General features: G+C 43.6%; 1 protein-coding gene across 5 annotated transcripts in view; it reads left to right on the top strand.

The window, feature by feature from the left end:
* The window catches only part of LOC121277368 (protein unc-13 homolog B-like), a 710,648-nt gene that overhangs the window by 549,342 nt on the left and 138,339 nt on the right, over nt 1-22,967 (top strand). For all 5 annotated transcript variants that reach the window (XM_041186756.1, XM_041186790.1, XM_041186765.1 and 2 more), the window contains one exon: nt 3,112-3,281. In XM_041186756.1, coding sequence (XP_041042690.1) covers nt 3,112-3,281 — 170 coding nt within the window. The remainder of the gene's footprint in view (nt 1-3,111; nt 3,282-22,967) is intronic.

Below are 22,967 nucleotides of genomic sequence, written 5' to 3'. Positions count from 1 at the left end.
TATCCTCACATTGAGGATACCCTCCATTGTGTTGTGTGGCACTACCACTGTGCTAAATGGGATAGATTTCGAACAGATCTAGCAATTCAAGACTGGGCATCCATGAGGTGCTGTGGGCCATCAGCAGCAGCAGAACTGTACTCAACCACAATCTGTAACCCCATGGCCTGGCATATCCTCCAGTCTACCATTACCACCAAGCCAGGGGATCAACCCTGGTTCAATGAATAGTGCAGGACAGAATGCCAGGAGCAGCACCAGGCATGCCCGAAAATGAGGTGTCAACCTGCTGAAGCTACAACACAGGACTACTTGCGTGCCAACAGCATAAGCAGCAGGTGGTGGACAGAGCTAAGCAATCTCCCAATCAATGGATCAGAGCTCTGCAGTACTGCCACATTCAGTCGTGAATTGTGGTGGACATTTAAACAACTTACTGGAGGACGAGGCTCCACAAATTTTCCCATCCTTAATGATGGAGGAGCCCAGCACATCAGTGCAAAAGATAAGGCTGTATTTGCTACAATCTTCAGCCAGAAGTGCCAAGTGGATGATCCATCTTGGCCTCCTCCGGAGGTCCCCAGCATCACAGATGCCAGTCTTCAGCCAATTCGATTCACTCCACGTGATATCAAGAAGGAGCCGATGGCACTGGATACTGCAAAGGCTATGGGCCCTGATAATATTCCAGCAATAATACTAAAGACTAGTGCTCCAGAACTTGCTGCATCCTAACAGCATTGTGGGTGTACCTACACCACATCAAGCTGTTCCAAATGCAGCAAGATCTGAACAATATCCAGGCTTGGGCTGACAAGTGGCAAGTAACATTCACGCCACACAAGTGTCAAGCAAAGACCACCTCCAACATGAGAGAATCCAACCATTGTCCCTTGACGCTCAATGGCATTACCATCACTGAATCCCCACTATCAACACCCTGGGGATTTCCATTGACCAGAAACTGAACTGGACCAGCCATATAAAAACTGTGGCTACATGAGCGGGTCAGAGGTTAGGAATTGTGCGATGAGTAACTCACCTGACTCCCCAAAACATGTCTACAGGCACAAGTCAGGAGTGTGATGGAATACTCCCCACTTGCCAGGATGATTGCAGCTCCCACAACACTCAAGTGATTTGACACTGTCCAGGACAGCAGCCCACTTTATTGGCATCACATCCCCAAACATTCACTCCCTGCACGACCGATGCACAGTGGCAACAGTGTGTACCATCTACAAGATGCACTGCAGGAATTCACCAAGGCTCCTTTGGCAGCACCTTCCAAACCAATGATCACTACCATGTAGAAAGACAAGGGCAGCCAATAGATGGGAACATAACCACCTGGAAGTTCCCCTCCGAGTCACTCACCATACTGACATGGAAATATAAGGCCGTTACTTCACTGTCACTGGATCAAAATCCTGGAGCTCCCTTCCTAACGGCATTGTGGGTGTACCTACACCACATGGACTTCACTGGTTCAAGAAGGCAGCTCACCACCACCTTCTCAAAGGCAACTAGGGTAGGGCAATAAATCCTGGCCCAGCCAGCAACGCCCAAATCTCGTGAAAGAATAAAACTTTTATTTTATATTATAAAATAAAAATTGGTGTGTTGGCAATATCAGTTGTTGTAATGCTAAAACCTCAACACTGTTGTAAATCCTGGGTTACTTGTGTGATTGTGCCACCTAGTTGCACCTCCAAGTCACTCAATGTATCCATAATATGGCACTAATTAGAATCATAGAATGATAGAGTACAGAAGGCATCCATTCATCCCATCATGCCTGTGTTGACTCTTTGAAAGAGTTATCCATTTAATTCCACTCTCCAACTCTTTTCCCATAGCCCAGCATTTTTTCCTTTTCAAGTGTATATCCAATAATCTTTGGTCAAGTCAATTTTAATGGAGCTAGTTAATTTCTGCATAAACTTGTTTTAATGCCTCACAATTCAAGCTTTTCTACATCTCAAATGTTATGACAATTCCCAGTTGAACATTGAGGATATTGTAAGTTTTGATCACTTTTTCCTCATCAGCTTTTCACCTTCACCTGTTGTTCTCTTGAAGACACTTTCTATACCAAATGACCACAGAAGACATTAAAACAAAGGCCCAATTCTGTCCTTTCCTGACATTCACATGCATTTCCAGTAGGGGTAATAGTTAATGATTACGTTAGATTTCTCCTCCTTTATTCAAGAAGTTTTGGCCAACAATATAGGCACCCTATAGCTGTCATCAGCTCTGACCAGTTATTGAACCTGGGACCTCTGATGGGTGTTTGTCTTATGTTTTCTTTGAATAAATTCATTAAGGAGTCAGAAAGATTATTTTTGCACTGGGGAGACAGCGGTACAGTGGTAGTATCACTGGACTAGTAATCCAGAGGCCCAGGCTAATGCTCTGGGGACAAGGGTTCAAATCCCAACATGGCAATTGGTGGAATTTGAATTCAATTAATAAAAATAAACAAATCTGGAATAGAAAGCTCTCAGTAATGGTGACTGTGAAACTATCATCAGTTGTTGTAAAAACCCATCTGATTCACTCGTGCCCTTCAGGGAAGAAAATCTGCTGCCCTGACCCAGTTGGGTCTACACGTGACTCTAGACCCACAGCAATTTGGTTGGCTCTTAACTGCCCTCTGAAATGGTCCAGCAAGCTACTTATGGGCTATTAGGGATGAGCAACAAATGCTGGCCTTCCAGCAACACGCACATCCCTTGGGGTGAGTCCAGAACTAAGGGGCACTGTTTTAAAATTAGGGGTTACCCTTTTAGGACAGGGATGAGGAGAATTTTTTTTCTCTGAGGATTGTGTGACTTTGGAACTCTGCCTCCAAAGGCGGTAGAGTTGGGTTCACCTAATATTTTTAAGGCAGAAGTAGATAGGCAAGGAATCAAAGGGGGATAGATGGGAATGTGGAATTCGAAACAAACAGATCATACATGATCTTATTGAATAATGGAGCAGGCTTGAAGGGCCAAATGGCCTACTACGGCTCTGATTTCATATGTTCAAATGTTCAAATAATTTTTAAAAAATACTTTGGTACTACTACAAATCAATTACAAATGTATATCTTTTTTTCCAAAGTGAATGCCACAATTCCTCTGATCGAATCAAAGTAAGAGTGTGGGATGAGGATGATGACATTAAATCACGTGTTAAACAGAGGCTAAAACGAGAATCTGATGATTTCTTGGGACAAACTATTATTGAGGTTCGGACACTAAGTGGTGAAATGGATGTTTGGTATAATCTGGGTGAGTAAAAGAAGAGTTTTAACTAATTTGAGAAATGAGATCATTTTCACATGTCAACTCCAACAATTTCAATCATGCTATAAAAATGCTAAATTGTTGAAGTTGGCATGGGAACTTTAGTACCACCTCTCAGTAGTTTGATGCCACACAAAAATATTTGAAACAATGTGAACAGGATGACAAGGTGATGCAGTGTCAAGAAATATCCGTTAGAATGCTGTACAAATGGGAGAAACGGAGCTTAAACACTTGTCATTGAACTAAGATGTATTAAGTTGAAAATCAGTGCTCCTCATATAGGAATTATAAATCATGAAAGTCATTAGGCCACAGTCATGTGTCTGCTTTGAGAATTGGCAGAGGCCAGGGATCAGGTTGGCGTTGGTGGTGTATGGTCCAGTTGAACAACGAAAGTATCAGATGTCTTGGAAGATTGGGCTCATGACTCACAAATAATGTATGACTTGAATAAGTGCATTGTTATGCCTGTGGGCAGGGTGAATACTCAACATTCATACACCCTTCAGAGAAACGCATTATAGATGGTGGAGGAAGAGAGATTTGGGTATTCTAGTGTGTGCATCCCTAAATTTAAAAGTGCCGTGCTGTGAAGCAATAGCTTGAATGAAAAGGATGTTGGGATGCATTCATAGGGCAATTGAGTGTAACATAAAACGTACTATTTTGTCCTTGTTCAAGATCTTGGTCAGCTTTCACATGAGATACTATGAACAGTTTTGGTCTCCACTCAAGGTTGATGATACTGAAGCTTTGAAAAGGGTGCAGAGAAGGACCGCGAGCTTGATTCACAATAGAAAGTCTGTTAGTTATCAAGACAGGCTAAAAGAGTTAAGACTGTACATTTTAGAGAAACATATGTTTAGGATTGGTCTGATTGAGATTTATAAGATAATGAAGGGGCTGGATTTTGAGTATTTCTGAAAAAAGAGACATTTTTTGTCAAAGCTTTTTGTCCTGCACTCATCAGGAAAATTCGCAAGAGAATACCAATGTCTCTATGCTCTATGAGAGGAGAGTGCTGATTGGTTGGCAAGTAGACTCTGATTGATAGAGATGTTGCCATGGAGAATGCACCAGTGTTGGTGACTGACAGTTAACTGCCAAGAATTGTTTGAAATTTAAACCAGGCAGTTTGACTCTGATTGGCCAAGACATTGCCCCGGTGAATGAACCAGCGAATGGCTGTCACTTATTTTGTTTAGCTGAAATGGGCACAATGTGTGTGCATGTTCTTTCTGTCTACAAAGAGCAGGGCCGTGTGTATTAATATGTGTAGCTTCCAGTACACTCACATTCGCTACCCTGTGAACCCGACTGACATGTTAATAAACAGAAGCTTGACACAATCCAGGATAAAACAGCCCGCTTGATTGGCGCCCTTTTCACAAACATTCACTCCCTCCACCATCGGTGTACAGTGGCAGCAGTGTGTACTTTCTACAAGATGCAGAAACTCACCAAGGCTCCTTTGGCAGCACCTTCCAAACCCACAACCGCTACCATCTAAAAGGATAAGGGCAACCGATATATGGGGACACCGCTACCTGGAAGCCCCCCTCCAAGCCACTCACCAACCTGACTTGAAAATATATCGCTGTTCCTTCACTGTCACTGGGTCAAAATCCTGGAACTCCCTCCCTGACAGCACTGTGGGTGTACCTACACCACATGAGCTGCAGCAGTTCAAGAAGACAGCTCACCACCACCTTCTCAAGGGCAATTACGGATGGGCAATAAATACTGGCCTATCTAGTGATGCCCACATCCCATGAATGAATATAAGAAAAATCCCTGCAATCAGCAGCAATGCACATGGCATCGCCACTGATCAGAAGATCTTGTCCATTAAGTACAACCAGACTTCCCAGTACCTCCTCATTATGTAGTGCATGAGTTTGTGGGGATTTGACAAGGTAGATGCTGAGAGGATGTTTCCCTTGTGGGGGAATTTCAAATTAGAGGGCGCATTTCAGAATAAGGGATCTCCCATTTAAGACTGAGATGAGGACGAATTTCTTCTCTCAGTCATTAGTCTTTGGAATTCTGTACCAGACACAGCATTGGAGGCTGGGACATTGAATATATTCAAGGCTGAATTAGATAGATTTTTGATCCACATGGGATTCAAGGGTTATGGGGATGCAGGCAGGAAAGTGAAGTTGAGACCACAATCAAATCAACATGATTTTATTAATTGGTGGAACAGTTGAACACATCAAATAGCCTACTCCTGCTTCCACTTCTTATGTTCTTATGTGATTAAATTTTAGCCCATCCAGTGTCTCAACTACTTTCTGTTTCACTGCAAGTTTTGCAGCATTTCCCAGATGTTTATCCACCAAATTGTTCTGAGTTTTTATCCGGTTTTTAGCTGCTCCCAGAAGATCACACAGTTTTGGGTGGGGTGAGGAGTCTATATATTGTGACATGCAAGATATTGCAATTATATGGGAAATGCTGGGTAAACAAAAAGTTCATTACTTATCCACCATTGTTCATATGATGACCTCACAAAAAGCTGCTTGTTAATCAGGTGAGATCAATTGGAAAAATCTACACTTTTTTCTTTGCAAAGTATATCTTAAGGTTCCACTAGGTTTTCTAGAAATTAATTTGGTTTAGAATTCACTCTCCCATTTGATTTCATGAGCAAAGTAAGGATGTGATTCCAACTGGTAAAAAATATTTTGCATGTGCTCAAACAGCTGTTTGATATTGAATGTTGAGAGAATAGTTGAAAAACAAACTAAAATCACGTGAAGAATGGGCTAAACATTCACATAAGGGACTCACTTATTTGCATATCAGTATTAATTTAGCTGTGATTATGTCTAACACGATTAGCATCCTGATTGGTCTGAGATACCAGTTGTGAACTCCTGTTCAGCTACCAACTCAAGTTCATGTTGTGTCAAAGTAACTCTCATAAAAACATAAGAAATAGGAGCTGGTGTAGGCCATTTGGCCCGATGAGCTTGATCTGCCATTCAGGAAGATCATGGTTGATCTTCTACTTCAACTGCATTTTCATCACAATCCTTATGTCCAATAATTGTCTTAGTACGCAAAAATGTACTGACCTTTACCTTGAATATATTCAATGACTGATTATCCACAACTCTCTGAGGTAGAGAATTCCAAAGTTCCACCAATTAGCAGTCACTTGGACAAATAATTAAGGAAAGCCAGCATGGATTTGTTAAGGGCAACTTGTATTTAAGTAATTTGATGGAAATGTTTTTGATGTCATAACAGAAAGGCTTTCAATAAGGTCCCACATAGGAGGTTAGTAAACAATATTAGAGCACATAGGATATACTGCTATGGATTGAGCACTGGTTAACAGACAGAAAACAGAGAGTAGAAATAAATGGGTCATTCTCATGATGGCAGGCTGTGACTAGTTGGGTAGCGCAAGGATCAACCCTGGGGCCACAGCTGTTCACAATCCACATAAATGATTTCGATGTGGGGACCAAATGTAATATTTCCAAATTTGCTGATGACACAAAACTAGGTGGGAATGTAAGTTGTGAGGAGTATGCAGGAAGCTTCAGGGGGATTTGGACAGGTTAAGCAAATGGCAGCATGGCAGATAGAATATAAGGTGAATAAGTGTGAAGTTATCCACTTTGCTAGAAACAGAAAGGCAGAGTATTTCTTAAATGGTGAGAATTTGGGAAGTGTTGATGTCCAAAGGAACCTGGGTGTCCTTGTTCATGAGTCACTAAAAGCTAGCATGCAGGTGCAGCAAGCAATTAAGAAGGCAAATGGTATGTTGGCCTTCATTGCGAGGGGATTTGAATACAGGAGTAAAGGTGTCTTGCTGAAATTGTGTAGAGCCTTGGTGAGACCACATCTGGAATATTGTGTGCAGTTTTGGTCTCCCTATCTAAGAAAGGATGTACTTGCCATGGAGAGAGTGCAACGGAGGTTCACCAGGCTAATCCCTGGGATGAAAGGATTGTTTTATGAGGAGAGATTGAGGAAACCCAGCCTGTATTCTCCAAAGTTTCGAAGAATGAGAGGTGATCTTACTGAAACTTACAAAACTCTTACAGGGCATGACAAATGGATAGAATGTTCCCCTGGCTGCTGAGTCTAGAACCAGAGGACACAGTCTCAGAATAAGGGACAAGCGATTTAAGACTGAGATGAGGAGGAATTCCTTCAACTCAGAGGGTGATGAATTTTTGGAATTCTCTAACCCAGAGGGCTGTGGAAGCTATGGAAAAACAGCATAAGAGGTCGATGATCAGCCATAATCTGTTTGAATGGCATAGCAGCCTCAGCAGACTGAATGTGGGTGGGTGAATGAATGAGGGTGAGGGTGATGAGTGGGTGAGGGTGGGTAAGAGGGTGAGCGTGAGGATGAGTGGTTTACACACAATGGTCTTTATTTATTACTATTTTTTAATGATCAATTTATTGTTATGATTTTGCTTTTTTTTTTAAATTGATGCTTTCATGTTTAATGTTATGCCAAACCTTCTCCTCGCAAACTTTGCTCACCCCTCCTCCACCCCCACCTCACCAAATGTGAGAAACATAGAAATGTAAACCCCCACGCAAATAGGTTGGACAAACCTGGCCTATTACATCAAACCTGTTAATTTCTATCTCCATTATTAATTCATCCAATTTGTTTCAAATGCTTTCTTTCTATTCATTCACGGGATGTGGGCTTCACTGGCTGTGCCAGTATTTATTGCCCATTCGTAGTTGCCCTTGAGTAGGTGGTGGTGAGCTGCCTTCTTGAACCGCTGCAGTCCATGCAGTGTAGGTACACCCACAGTGCTGTTAGGAAGGGAGTTCCAGGATTTTGACCCAGCGACAGTGGAGGAACAGTGATATATTTCCAAGTCAGAATGGTGAGTGACTTGTGGGGAAACTTCGAGGCGGTGGAGTTCCCATCTATCTGCGCCCTTGACTGTCTAGATGGTAGTGGTAGTGGGTTTGGAAGGTGCTGTCTAAGGAGCCTTGGTGAATTCCTGCAATGCATCTTGTAGATGGTACACACTGCGTCCATGGTGGAGCGAGTGAATGGTTGTGGATGTGGTGCCAATCAAGCATGCTGCTTTGTCCTGGACAGTGTCAAGCCTCTTGAGTGTTGTGGGAGCTGAACTCATCCAGGCAAGTAGGGACTATTCCACCACACTCCTGACTTGTGCCTTGTAGATGGTGGATAAGCTTTGGGGAATTAGGAGGTGAAGGACTCGACGCAGGATTCCTAGCCTCTGACCTACTCTTGTAGTCACAGTATTTAAATGACTAGTCCAGTTCAGTTTCTGGTCAATGGTAACCCTCAGGATGTTGATAGTGGGGGATTTGGTGTTGGTAATGCCATTGAACATCAAGGGACGATGGTTGGATTCTCTCTTGTTGGAGATGGTCATTGCCTGACACTTGTGTGGCATGAAAGTTACTTGCCATTTGTCAGCCCAAGCCTGGACATTGTCCAGGGCTCGCTGCATTTGGACACAGTATCTGAGGAGTTGCAAATGATGCTGAACATTGTGCAATCATCAAAGAACATCCCCACTTCTGACCTTATGATGGAAGGAAGGTCATTGTTGAAGCAACAGAAGATGGTTGGGCTGAGGACACTCCCCTGAGGAACTCCTGCAGTGATGTCCTGGAGCTGAGATCACTGACCTCCAACAACCACAACCATCTTCCTTTGTGTTAGGTATGACTCCAACCAGTGGAGAGTTTTCCCCCTGATTCCCATTGACTCCAGGCTTGCTAGGGCTCCTTGGCGCCACACTCAGTCAAATGCTGCCTTGATGTCAAGGGCAGTCACTCTCACTTCACCTTGGGAGTTCAGCTCTTGTGTCCATGTTTGAACTAAGGCTATAATGAGATCAGGAGCTGAGTGACCCTGGTGGAACCCAAACTGGGTGTTAGTGAGCAGATTATTGCTAAGCAATTGCCGCTTGATAGCACTGTTGATGACCCCTTCCCTTCCTTTACTGATGATTGAGAGTATACTGATGCAGCAGTAATTAGCCGGGTTGGATTTGTATACAGGACATGCCTGGGCAATTTTCCAAGTAGCCAGGTAGATGCCTGTGTTATAGCTGCACTGGAACAGCTTGGCTAGGGGCCAGCAAGTTCTTGAGCACAAGTCTTCAGCACTGTTGCCAGAATATTGTCAGGGCCCATACCTTTGCAATATCCAGTGCCTTCAACTGTTTCTTGATATCACGTGCAGTGAATCGAATTGGCTGAGTCCGGCATCTGTGATGCTGGGAACCTCAAGAGGAGGCCAAGATGGATCATCCACTTGGCACTTCTGGCTGAAGATTGCAGCAAATGCTTAAGCCTTATCTTTTGCACTGATGTGCTGGGCTCCTCCATCATTGAGGATGGGGACATTTGATCTCCTCCAGTTGGGTTGTTTAATTGTCCACCACTATTCACGACTGGATGTGGCAGGACTGCAGAGTTTAGACCTGATCCGTTGGTTGTGGGATTGCTAAGCTCTGTCTATCACTTGCTGCTTATGCTGTTTGGCACACAAGTAGTCCTGTGTTATAGCTTCACCTAGTGGTGCTCCTGGCATTCTGTCCTGCATTCTTCATTGAACCAGTGTTGATCCCCTGGCTTGATGGTAATGGTAGAATGTGGGATATGCCACGAGGTTACAGATTGTGGTTGAGTACAATTCTGCTGCTGCTGATGGCCCACAGTGCCTCATGGATGCCCAGTCTTGAGTTGCTAGACCTGTTCGAAATCTATCCCATTTAGCACAGTGGTAGTGCCACACAACTTGATGGAGAGTATGCTCATTGTGAGGGCAGGACTCCGTCTCCACAGGGAATGTACGGTGGTCACTCCTATTGATACTGTCATGGACAGATGCATCTGCGGCAGATGTCGCAGATTTTATCTTGTCTGTGTGTACAGATGAGATAAAATTAACGAAGATAATCATTCTAGTCACAAAAATAGTCTGTACATAGTGTAATTGGTGACCATCAGAAGAAATGTTCTTTCTTCAGGAGCAGAAAGAAAAAAAAAACACAAGAAAGTCACCTGTGCTGCTATCTCAGCTGCTTAGTCAGGTTAAGAATAACATTGCTAGCAGTGTGAAATGTCATAGTGTGCGTTGAATACAATTTGGCAGATTTCTCCCTCCTTTAGCTGCAAAAAGTGCATCAGTAGTTATGATGTACAGCCAAGTTTAATCGGCCATTTACACAGGGAGCAGAATTTTACGCTTCCTTGAGGGCGGTTTAGCAGGTAGGTGGGGGATGTAAAATTTCCTGTAATACCAAGGCCATTTAAGCACCTCTTCCCATCCGTGCTGCAATTTTTCCTGTGTTGGTGAAGGCCAGCACCAAGTGAGAAGCCTGGCAGCTTTTGCCACTTGGGCTCATGAGGAGCAAAGGTTGGAGATACCCCCGGGCCCATCAGAGGACCCCCCGACGGCCTGCTCCATCCAGGGTTTCCCATCCCTATCTGACCTTTGTCCCCCTGCCAGGGCCTGCTGTCCTGGCCCTGTCAAAATCAGTTTGTCCCCCACTTACCTCCCAAGCCAGCTCCAGCGACAATGACTGTTGGGGACTGGCTGCAGTTCCAGAAGTGGCCACCCATTGGTGCTGCTGGGAGCAGACAGCTGCTGACCATTTGATTGCCCCGGTGATCATTAACACTGTGTTTCCTGCCGACACAAGATGGCTGCAATTATGGTTGCCGATACGCCTGTGTATGCGCACTGGTTCACACATGTGCAGAAAGCTACTGACGCTGTACCCCAGTGTATAGCTTTGATTTATTTAAACATGCCCTGTGACCTTAATTGAAGAGCTGATTTTGACCTGTGGCCCTGAATAAAAACTTCTTTTTTGCCACGTGTAATTGGTGTTGCCGCCTTTAGTTTGAGATGGGAAGAGATCTGGATTATTTTCTGCTCGCTTGTGACCTCTTTAGAAATGTCTTAAATCTTTTACAGACAATTCAAAGAGGCTGGCATTCCTGCTAGTCTTGTACATTGTTCCCAATCTTGATGTTTATCCAGCCAGCTGCTGGATGCCCCGTAACTCAGACACACCAATGGAAGGATTGCTTTGGTAATGTTTTGCCAACATCCCCGCCACAGCCCTTGGCTGCAGCTGAAAGTGAGGTGCTAAGCATTTAAATACAGATTGTTTTGAAAAGGTTCATGTTAAGTGGGAGCGGCAACACTGAATGTGTGCCTTTTTTTGAAAAAAGGAGTTCAGTCTGTGGTCAAACCTGAAGGACAAATCACTAATGATCAAATTAAGATCCCGGCCACCGTGGGCAAACTTTAAAGACGCTATCGCCTTTTGATGGTTAATTGTCTATTTACATTTTTAAAAGCTGTAATATGGAGCAAAATGCAGTCTACATAAAGCTTATTTTCAACTAATTACTTGATGAAGCACCCGGTTAAATGTATTGAGTTAATCTGACAAGTGTGATTAAGTTCAGCATGGTATCCCAGTGACACCACGGAGTAAAACAGTATAATTGTGCATGCATGGCATTAGTAGCAAAAGCAGCCGAGCATTAAATGGTTGGAGGGAAATCCGTCAGAGCAGGGGATGGACTCGCTTCTGACACTACAGGGAGGAGGGGAGGTTGAGGTGGGTTATCCTGATGTAATGTGAAATTCTGCCCAGGGTTCTGACAAAACATGCAGCACCATCTCATGTAAATAAACATATATGTGACATGTGATACCATATGTAAAAGGAATCTAAATCTTATACAACGTCAGACTGCAATTCCCTACTTCTTGCCCTGCCCCCCTGCCACCACCTTTATTTTCGTGACTTCTTTAATTTAGTCACATTTCTAACAAATTATCCATCTGTTTTGTCTTTCTTTTTTGCAAACATACTTCAATTTCTGGCCCAACGAGAGGGCAGGCACTGTTGCACCTGTTTCTGGTGAATGAATTGGCCCAAGTGGATCAAATATCAGCAGGAGAACATTTAGGGAACAGTGACCATTGTATCATAAAGCTCAGATTAGCCATGGAAAAGGACAGGAACAACCCAGAGCAGGGATAATTAACTGGGTAAAAGCCAACTTCGATGGGATAAGAATGCATCTGAGTCGAGTGAGTTGGAATCAAATGTTGGCAGAAAAGACGGTGGTTCAACAATGGGCCACCTTCAAAGAAGAAGTGTTGCAGGCAATGTCATGGTTTATTCCTTTGAAAGGGAAAGGTAGGGCAAGTAAATCTAGAGCGCCCTGGATGACCAGAGAGATAGAGGTGAAGATGAAAAGGAAGAAGTGCGTATGCAACAGATGTCAGGTAGAAAATACAATGGAGAATCAGGCTGCATATAGAAGGACCAAAGGGGAAGCAATAAAACTAATAAGAAAAACAAGGAGAGAACATGAAAAGAGACTGGCAGCTAATATAGAAGGGAATCCCAAGGTCTTCTATAAGTCTATAAATAATGAAAGAGTGGTAAAAGAAAGAATAGGGTCGATTAGGGATAAAAAAAGAGACTTGCACATGGAGGCAGGAGAAATTGCTGAGGTATTAACTGAATATTTTGCATCTGTCTTTACAAAGGAAGAAGATGCTACCCAGGCCAAGGTGAGAGAAGAGGTAACTGGTACACTAGAAGAATTTACAATTGGGAGGAGGAGGTTTCAGAAAGGCTATCTTTACTTAAGATAGATAAGGTACCAGAACTGGGTGAGATGAATTCAAGAGTACTGAGGGAAGAGAGAGTGGGAATTGGAGAGGCACTGATGATAATCTTCCAATCTTGCTTCGAGATACGGTTAGTGCCAGAGGACTAGAGAATTGTGAATGTTATACCCTTGTCCAAAAAGGAGTACAACAATAAAGCCAGTAACCACAGACCAGTCAATCTCACTTCAGTGGTAGGGAAACTTCTGAAAACTATATTTTGGGCCAATATCAATAGTCACCTAGACAAGTGCAGAACAATTAAGGAAAGCCAGCATGGATTCACTAAGGAAAAATCATGTTTAACTAACTTGCTGGATTTTTTTGAGGAGCTAACAGAAAAGGTTGATAAGGGAAGTGTTGTTGATGTGGTTTATATGGATTTTCAAAATCATTTGATACAATGCAGCACAACAGACTTGTGAGCAAAATTTGAGCTCATGGAATAAAAGGGAAAGTAAGCACTTGGGTAAGGAATTGGCTGAGTGACAAGAAACAGCGAGTAGTGATAAATGGTTGTTTTTCCAACTGGAGAAAGGTTTGTCATGGAGCTCCCAGGGGTCAGTGTTGGGACCCTTGCTGTTGCTCATATATATTACTGACCTAGACTGTGGTGTGCAGGGCATGATTTGCAGATGATACAAAGATTGGAAATGTTGTCAATTGTGATGAGAATAATCTTGAACTTCAAAAGGACGTAGACATGTTGGTGGATTAGGCAGACAAGTGGCAGATGAAGTTCAATGCAGTGAACTGTGAGGTGATTCTTTTTGGCATGAAGAATATGGAGAGACAGTATAAAATAAAATGAGAAACTATAAAGGAGGTGCAGGAACAGAAGGACCTTTGTGTATATGTACATAAGTCGTTGAAGATGGCAGGGCATTTTGAGAGAGCAGTTAATAAAACATATAGTATCTTAGGCTTTATTAATAGAGGCATTGAGTACAAGAATAAGGAGATCATTTTGAACTTGTATAAGGCACTAGTTAGGCCGCATCTGCAGTACTGCACCCAGTTCTGGGCGCCATGCATGAGGAAAGATGTGAAGGCATTGGAGAGAGTGCAGAGGAGATTCACAAGAACGACTCCAGGCATAAATAAGTGCAGCTATGAGGATAGATTGGAGAGGTTGGAACTGTTTCACTTGGAGAAAAGAAGGCTGAGAGGAGACTTGATAGAGGTATTCAAGATCCTGAGTGGTATGGACAGGGTAAATGGTGAGAAATTGTTCCCACTCAAGAGAGCATCAAGAAATGGAGGGAACAGATTCAAAGTAATGGGCAAAAGGAGTAAAGTGATGTGAGGGTGCCCCATTTCACACACTCATTGCCGCTGCAGAAACCCACCCATGGCTCCCTCGATAGAGTGCAGGTCTGCGTGCACCTCCGCGTTCTGCTGGACCATGGTCTCCATGGAGCCAACCATCCTTCCAATGGAGACCTCCAGGCGCACTCATGTGGGCACCATTTCATCAGAGAGCAGGCAGATGCACTCTTGAGGGCTTTCAACAGCTCTGCATGATGTTCCCCTACCTTCTGCTGACTTTCCACGATGAGAGGGACAAAAATCAGCCACTCCATTCCCAGTCTAGGACCTCTCCTTCCTATTGTGAGCCAGCTTCTCCTGCACACAAACAGATGGAAACAGTGTGAGCAGGATGCATGCCTCAGCAGATGATAAGGATGCGTGGAATGTTTGTGTGGTGAGCGGAGCCATGGACGGAATGGGGATGCGAGCTCCAAAGGGTATAGTCTGATGGAGATGTGAGGGTGTGTGTGAGTTAGTGGTGTTGTCCATTGAGGTTTGAGATTCCTGTGGATTTGGGTTTGGGATTGTGTATTGCGAGTAATGAGGTTGTTGTCTTACCTTAGCAGAATGGATGAGAGCATTCATCCTCTTCCTGTACTAGATGGCTAACCTCCTCTGTGCTGACTGCCGCTGCCAACGCCTCCCAGGCCCGAATGGTAACCTCCTGCAGCCAGAGCAAGAGTAGAGGGCATTGAGGCGGGCTTTGATGGCACCCTAAAGGCATTCCAATGAGGCATCACTAAATTTGGGGGTTGCCATCTTCTTTGCTTTCAGGGCCATCTGTCGCCTGGTGCAGTCCTGGTCTGGAGACATCAAGTAGGCTGTGCTCTGGGGCACTTTAAATATGGCATCTGGAGCAAGGAAGTGCTGAGGTCACAATGTGACGGACAAATCAGTGCTCACCTACCACCGATCCATTGTGTTTCCTGTGAATACATTATTAATGAATCGGGATGTGCCAAGAAACAGACGATACGACGTGAAAAGCTGCCATTGCGGTCAGAGAGAAAAACATCTTTTGGTGGCTGTAGAGATCATGGATGCGTTGGTGGTCATCTCCCAAAATTCCATAGATTCTGGAATGGTTCCTACAGATTGGAAGAGTGCAAATGTCACTCCACTGTTTAAGAATGATGGGAAAGAGAAAGCAGGGAACTAAAGACCTATCAGAAGGAGGGAAAATATTAGAATCTATTAGAAAGGATGTGAAAACTGGACACTTAGAAAATAATGATCTGATTTATGAAAGAGAAATCATGTCTGACAAACCTATTAGAGATTCTTGAGGATGTTACTAGCAGAATAGATAAGGGGGAATGTGGTGTATTTGGATTTTCAGTAGGCTTTTGATAAGATCACACACATGAGGTTCGTAAACAAAACTTAAGACACATGAGGTGGCAGGTAATATACTGGCATGGATTGAGGATTGATTAACAGACAGAAAACAGAGTAGGAATAAACAGGTCATCCTCAGGTTAGCAGGCTGTGGGGTACCGCAAGGATCCGTACTTGGGGCCCAGCTGTACACAGTCTATATCAATGATTTATATGTGGGAAACAAAGGGGATTTGGACAGGCTAAGTGAGTGGGCAAGAACATGGCAGATGGAATATGTGGATAAGTGTGAGGATTTCCACTTTGATAGGAAGAATGGAGGTGCAGAGTATTTCTTAAATGCTGAGAGATTGGATTGTGCTGATGTCCAAAGGGACCTAGATGTCTTTGTTCATGAGTTACTGGAAGCTAACATGCAGGTGCAGCAAGCAATCAGGAAGGCAAATGGTATGTTGGCCTATATCGCAAGATAATTTTGAGTAAAGATGTCTTGCTTCAATTGTATAGAACCTTGGTAAGACTGCACCTGGAGTTTTATGTACAGTTTTGGTCCTCTTACCTAAGGAATGATATACTTTCCATAGAAGGAGTGCACTGGAGGTTGACCACACTAATTCCTGGGATGGTGGGACTGTCCTGTGAGGAAAGATAGAGGAGACTGGGGCTGTATTCTCTAGGGATTAGAAGAATGACAGGCGATCTCATTCAAACTTATAGCCTTCTTAAGGGGCTTGACAGGGTAAATGCAGAGAGGATGTTTCCCTTGGCTGGGGTGTCTAGAACCAGGGGACACAGTCTCAGAATAAGGGGAAAGCCATTTAGGACTGAGATGAGGAAGAATTATTTCACTCAGAGGGTCATGAATCTTTGGAATTTTCTACCCCAGATGGCTGTGGAAGTTTAATTATTGAGTATGTTTAAGACAGAGATCTATAGATTTCTAGATACAAAAATGATATCAAAGAATATGGGGACAGAGCAGGAAAATGGCATCGAGGTAGACGACCAGCCATGATATAGTTGAATGGTGGAGGGGGCTACTCCTCCTATGTTCCTATATTCCTAATAGTTTCTATGCAGAAATTGCATGTTTGGTGTCGGACACCTGTACTTGGCTCTTGTGTCTTGTGCGTGTGTTAATGAAGAACGAATAGGTATGGGAAATGTTGTTCATAAATATCCAACCACTGATTCTAGTTGTGGAAAAGTTTAATTGTTCATTTGTTTCATTTTATTTTATCAACGTATTTCACCCTTAGACTTCCTATCAGTAATTGCACAAGAGTCTACTTAACAGTTTTATATTACTGCTTTATTAGCCAATCAGAGACTCTGATGTGTCACCAGTTAATATTCTGATGATGCGTTGAAATGATATCATCACGTAACCTACAGAATTGTCAGATAACACTTGTAAAGAGCTATTTCCATCCCGGATCTAGACAAAGCAAACATAACAATTCACATCGGCCTAGAATCTCCATATGTGACTTGATGTCAACCTTTGTTTGATAAAGCTCCTGTGATCCACATTGGGGTGTTTTGCAATGTTAAAGGAACTACATAAATGCAAGTTGTTGCTGTTCACATTTAGGTAAACATTGCTGGATGTTAAATATCTTGAAATATCCAAAAGTGAATTTGAACAACCTGTTGTCTGTGTAAGAAATTGTACTTTTTTAATTCTTTTACGGGATGTGCATGCCACTGGCTAGGCCAGCACTAATTGCCCATCCCTAATTGTCCTTCAGAAGGTGGTAGTGAGCCTCTGAATTAAAGTGCTGCAGTCCATGTAGTGTAATTACACCCACAGTGCTGTCAGGTAGGGAGTTCCAGGATTTTGACCCAGTGACAGTGAAGGAAGGTCGATATAGCTGTAACTGGAGACGAAGTCCCGTCTTCACATTGAGTATACCCTCCATCGTGTTGTGCGGCACTACCATCGTGCTAAATAGTATAGATTTCAAACAGATCTAGCAACTCCAGACTAGGCATCCATGAGGTGCTGTGGACCATCAGCAGCAGGAGATTTGTACATGAATACAATCTGTAACCTCATAGCCTGACATATCCCCCATTCTACCATTACCATCAAGCCAGGGATCAACCCTGGTTCAATGAAGAGTGCAGGACAGAATACCAGGAGCAGCACCAGGCATACCTAAAAATGAGGTGTTAACCTGGTGAAGCAGGACACAGGACTACTTGCATACCAAAAAGCATAAGCAGCAAGTGATAGAGCTAAGTGATCCCACAACCAACGGATCAGATCCAAGTTCTGCAGTACCGCCACATCCAGTCGAGAATAGTGGTGGACAATTAAACAACTCACTGGAGGAGGAGGCTCCACAATATCCCCATCCTCAATGATGGGGGAGCCCAGCACATCAGTGCAAAAGTAAGACTGAAGCATTTGCTACAATCTTCAGCCAGAAGGGACGAGTGGATGATCCATCCTGGCCTCCTCCGGAGGTCCCCAGCATCACAGTTGCCAGTCTTCAGCCAATTCATTTCGCTCCACATGATATCAAGAAACGGCTTAAAGCACTGGATAGTGCAACGGCTATGGGCCCTGACAATATTCTGGCAACAGTGCTGAAGACTTGTGCTCCAGAACTTGCCATGCCCCTAGCCAAGCTGTTCCAGTACAGCTACAATACTGGCATCTATCTGGCGATGTGGAAAATTGCCCAGGTTAGAAGAGCACAGAGAGTGAGGGGAGTCATTTTAAAAAGCGTGCGCCGAGTGAGGGGAGTTCATTTTGAAAAGCGTGTGGAGAGTGAGGGGAGCTTATTTTAATAAGAGCGCAGAGAGCAGCTGTTTGGTGAGTAGGAATGATGAGTATTTCTAGTCTTTAAAGTAAAATGAAAATGTTTAATTTTGTGCTTCAGTCTCTCGTCTTTATTTTTTTCTTTCCGAAAAATAGCTTGTTAAGTATAAAATTGATACTGGTGTAAAATTTAATTACAAGAAATTGTAAAGAGTGGGAGATTCTTCAAGTGTAAGGAGCAGGGATACTGGAGTAATTAGTTAATAAATTAAATTAAATATAAAGCAATATGATGATGTGTTGCTACTGCAACATGTGGGAGCTGCTGGACACCAAGGTGACCCTGGGCGAATACATCTGTGGTAAGTGTTTGCAGCTCGAGGAACTTCGGATCCCAGTTGAGGAGCTGGAGTCTGGAATCCAAGAATTCTTAGATTCTGGAGAAGTCCCAGAGGAATGGTAAACTGCCAATGTAACACCTTATTCAAAAAGGAAGGGAGACAAAAAACAGCTAAGTATAGGCCAGTTAGCTTAACATCCGTCATTGGGAAAATGTTAGTGTCCATTATAAAGGATGTAATGGCAGAGCATTTAGAAATGCATAATCTAATCAAGCAGAGACAGCATGGCTTCATGAAGGGGAAATGATGCCAAACAAATTTATTAGAATTCTTTAAGGAGGTAACAAGCAGGATAGATGAAGGGGAACCAGTTGACATAATATATTTGGATTTCCAAAAGGCATTTGATAAGGTGCCATACATAAGGCTACTTAATAAGATAAGAGTTCATGGTGTTGGGAATAGTATATTAGCATGGATAGAGGATTGGCTAACTAATAGAAGACAGAGATTTGAGCTAAGGGGGGCGTTTTCAGGATGGCAACCTGTAACTAGTGGAGTGCCACAGGGATCAGTGTTGGGGCCACAATTATTTACAATATATATTAATGTCTTGGATGAGGGAAGTGAATATACTATCGCCAAGTTTGCGGATGACACAAAAATAGGTGGGAATGCAAGTGAGGAGGATGTCACAAAGAGTCTATAGAAGGATATAGGCAGGTTAAGTGTTTGGCAAAAACTTGGTAAATGGAATATAATGTGGGAAAATGTGAGGTTATGCATTTACCAGGGCTGAATGTTATTTAAATGGAGAAACACTGCAGAAAGCTGCAGCACAGAGGGATTTGGAGGTTGGAGTTGCAGCTTAGAGAGATTTGGGGTCCTTGTGCATGAATTCCAAAAAGCTAGCGTACAATTTCATCAAGTAATAGGGAAGGCAAATAGAATGTTGACCTTTATTTCAAAGGGAATGGAGTAAAAAATAGCGAAGTCTTGCTAAAACTATACAAGGCACTAGTTAGACCTCACTTAAAATACTGTGAACAGTTTTGGTCCCCTTATCTAAGGAAAGATATCCTCACATTGGAGGCAGTTGTGAGAAGGTTCACTAGGTTGATCCCGGGCATGGAGGGTTTTTCTTATGAGGAGAGGTTGAGTAGGTTGGGCCTGTACTCATTGGAGTTTAGAAGAATGAGAGAGGAGTTTATTGAAACATATAAGATTCTTAGGGGGCTTGACAAGGTGGATGCTGAGAAACTGTTTCCCTTTCTGGGAGAGTCCAGGACCAGAGGGCATAATCTCAGAGTAAGGGGTTGCCCGTTTAAGACAAAGAAGAAGAGGAATTTCTTCTCTCAGGTGGAGGGGAATCTGTGGAATTCTTTACCGCAAAGGGCTTTAGAGGCTGAGTCGTTAAGTATATTCAAGGCTGAGACAGACTGATTTTTAATCAGTAAGGGAATCAAGGGCTATGAGAAAAGGCAGGAAAGTGGAGTTATCAGATCAGCCATGATCTCTTTGAATAGCGGAGCAGACTCAGTGGGCCAAATGGCCTATTCCTGCTCCTACATCTTATGGTCTTATGATCTTATAGGTATGTCCTGTACACAAAAAGCAGTATAAATCCAACCCAGACATTGACCGCACCATCAGTCTACTCTTGATCATCAGTCAAGTAATGGAAGGAGTCATCAACAGTGTTATCAAGTGGTACTTGCTTAGGGATAACCTGCTCACTAATGCCCAGTTTGGGTTCCACCAGGGCCACTCAGCTCCTGACCTCATTACAGCCTTGGTTAAAACATGAACAAAAGAGCTGAACTCCCGAGATGAGGTGAGAGTGACTGCCCTAGATATCAAGGATGCATTTGACAGAGTGTGGCATCAAGGAGCCCTGGTAAAGCTAGAGTCAGTAGGAATCAGAGGGAAAACTCTCCACTGGTTGGAGTCATACCTAGCACAAAGGAAGATGGTTGTGGTTGTTGGAGGTCAGTCATCTCAGCTCCGGGACATCACTTCAGTAGATCCTCAGGGTGTCCTCAACCCAACCATCTTCAGCTGTTCATCAATGACCTTCCTTCCATCATAAGGTCAGCAGTGGGGATGTTCGCTGATGATTGCACAATGTTCAGCACCATCAGGTAGTGAAGCAGTCCATGTCCAAATGCAGTAAGATCTGCACAATATCCAGGCTTGGGCTGACAAATGGCAAGTAACATTCACGCCACACAAGTGCCAGGCAATGATCATCTCCAACAAGAGAGAACCTAACCATCGCCCCTTGACATTCAATGGTATTACCATCACTGAGTCCCCCAATATCAACATCCTGGGAGCTGCCATTAACCAGAAACTGAACTGGACTAGCCATATAAATACTGTGGCTACAAGAGCAGGTCAGAGACTATGAACCCACGGACAAGTAGCTCACCTCCTGACTCCCCAAAGCTTGTCCACCACCTAGAAGGCACACGCCAGGTGTGTGATGGAATACTCCCCACTTGTTTGGATGAGTGCAGCTCCCACAACACTCAAGAAGCTTGACACCACCCAGGACGAAGCAGTCTGCTTGATTGCACCCCTTCCACAAACATTCACTTGCCCCACCACCGCTGCACTGTAGCAGCAGTGTGTACCACCCACAAGGTGCACTGCAGGAATTCACCAAGGCTCCTTAGACAGCACCTTTGAAACCCACGACCACTACCATCTGGAAGGATAAGGGCAACAGATAGATGGGAACACCACCACCTGGAAGTTCCCCTCCAAGTCACTCAGCATCCTGACTTGGAACCTTATCGCTGGTCCTTCATTGTCGCTTGCCAAAACCTTGAAACTCCCTTCCTCACTGCACTGTGGTTGTACCTACACCATATGGACGCAGCGGTTCAAGAAGGCAGCTCACGACCACCTTCTCAAGTGCAACTAGGGATGGGTAATAAATGCTTGCCCAGCCAGTGTAGCCCACATCCCATGAATGAATAAAAGAAAGTCAGGATGGTGAGTGGCTTGAAAAAGAACTTGCAGGTGGTGGTGGCGTTCCAATGCATCTGCAGCCCTTGTCCTAAGTGGTAGAGGTCACAAGTTTGGAAGGTGCTGTTGAAGGAACCTTGGTGAGATGCTGCAGTACATCTTGAAGATTGAACACACTGTTGCACCTGCGTGTGGGTGATGGAGGGAGTGAATGTTTAAAATGGTGGATGGGGTGCCAGTCTAGTGGCTTGCTTTGTTCTGGGTGGTGTTGAGCTTCTTGAGTGTTGTTGGAGCCGCACTCATCCAGGCAAGTGGACTGTATTCCATCACATTCCTACCTTGCGCATTGTAGATGATGGATAGGCTTTGGGGAGTCAGGAGGTGAGTTACTCACAGCAGAATTCCCAGCCTCTGATGTGTTCTTGTAGCTACAGTATTTATATGGCTGGTCCAGTTCAATTTCTGGTCAATCATAACTCCCAGGATGTTAGTGGGGGATTCAATGTTGGTAATGCCATTCAATCTCAACTGGAAACGTTTGGATTCTTTCTTGTTGGAGATGGTCATTGCTGGCACTTGTATGGCTTGAATTTAACTTGGCAGTTCAAGCCTGAATGTTATACAACTCTTTCTGTATATGGACATGGACTGCTTCAATATCTGAGGAGTTGCGAATAGTGCTGAACCTTGTGCAATCATAGCGAACATCGCACTTCTGACCTTATGAAGGACGGAAGGTCATTGTAGAAGTAGCTGAAGATGTTTGTGCCTAGGACACTACCCTGAGGAACTCCTGCAGTGATGTCCAAAGACTGAAATGATTGATCTCCAGCAACCACAATCATTTTCCTATGTGCTAGGCATGACTCCAATCAGCAAAGAGTTTTCCCCCTGATTCCCGTTGACTCCAGTTTTGCTAGGGCTCCTTGATGCCACGCTCAGTCAAATGCTTCATTGATGTTAAGGACAGTAACTCTCGCCTCACTTCTTGAGTTAAAAGGGATGATAATTAAATTTTCTCATTAAATTTTATAGACAAATAAATTACTTTGACTGGTTCTGCTACTGCACACCCGTGGATAACATTAGTTAGATAGCTATATTGTTATAACAGTTGCCTTTGGACATACGTAGTTGCGATTTGTAAATTTTTTGTGGATTTTTATATGTTCTTAGAATTACCCTGGCAGATGATGGGACTGTTGGATGAGAAAAATTATGTCTGCCTAATTTTCAATCCTTTAATTATCAGG

This window comes from Carcharodon carcharias, chromosome 1 (assembly GCF_017639515.1).
Source record: "Carcharodon carcharias isolate sCarCar2 chromosome 1, sCarCar2.pri, whole genome shotgun sequence".
Lineage (NCBI taxonomy): Eukaryota > Metazoa > Chordata > Chondrichthyes > Lamniformes > Lamnidae > Carcharodon > Carcharodon carcharias.
Note: the sequence above shows the minus strand (reverse complement) of the source record. Positions and strands in the feature narration are given on the sequence as shown.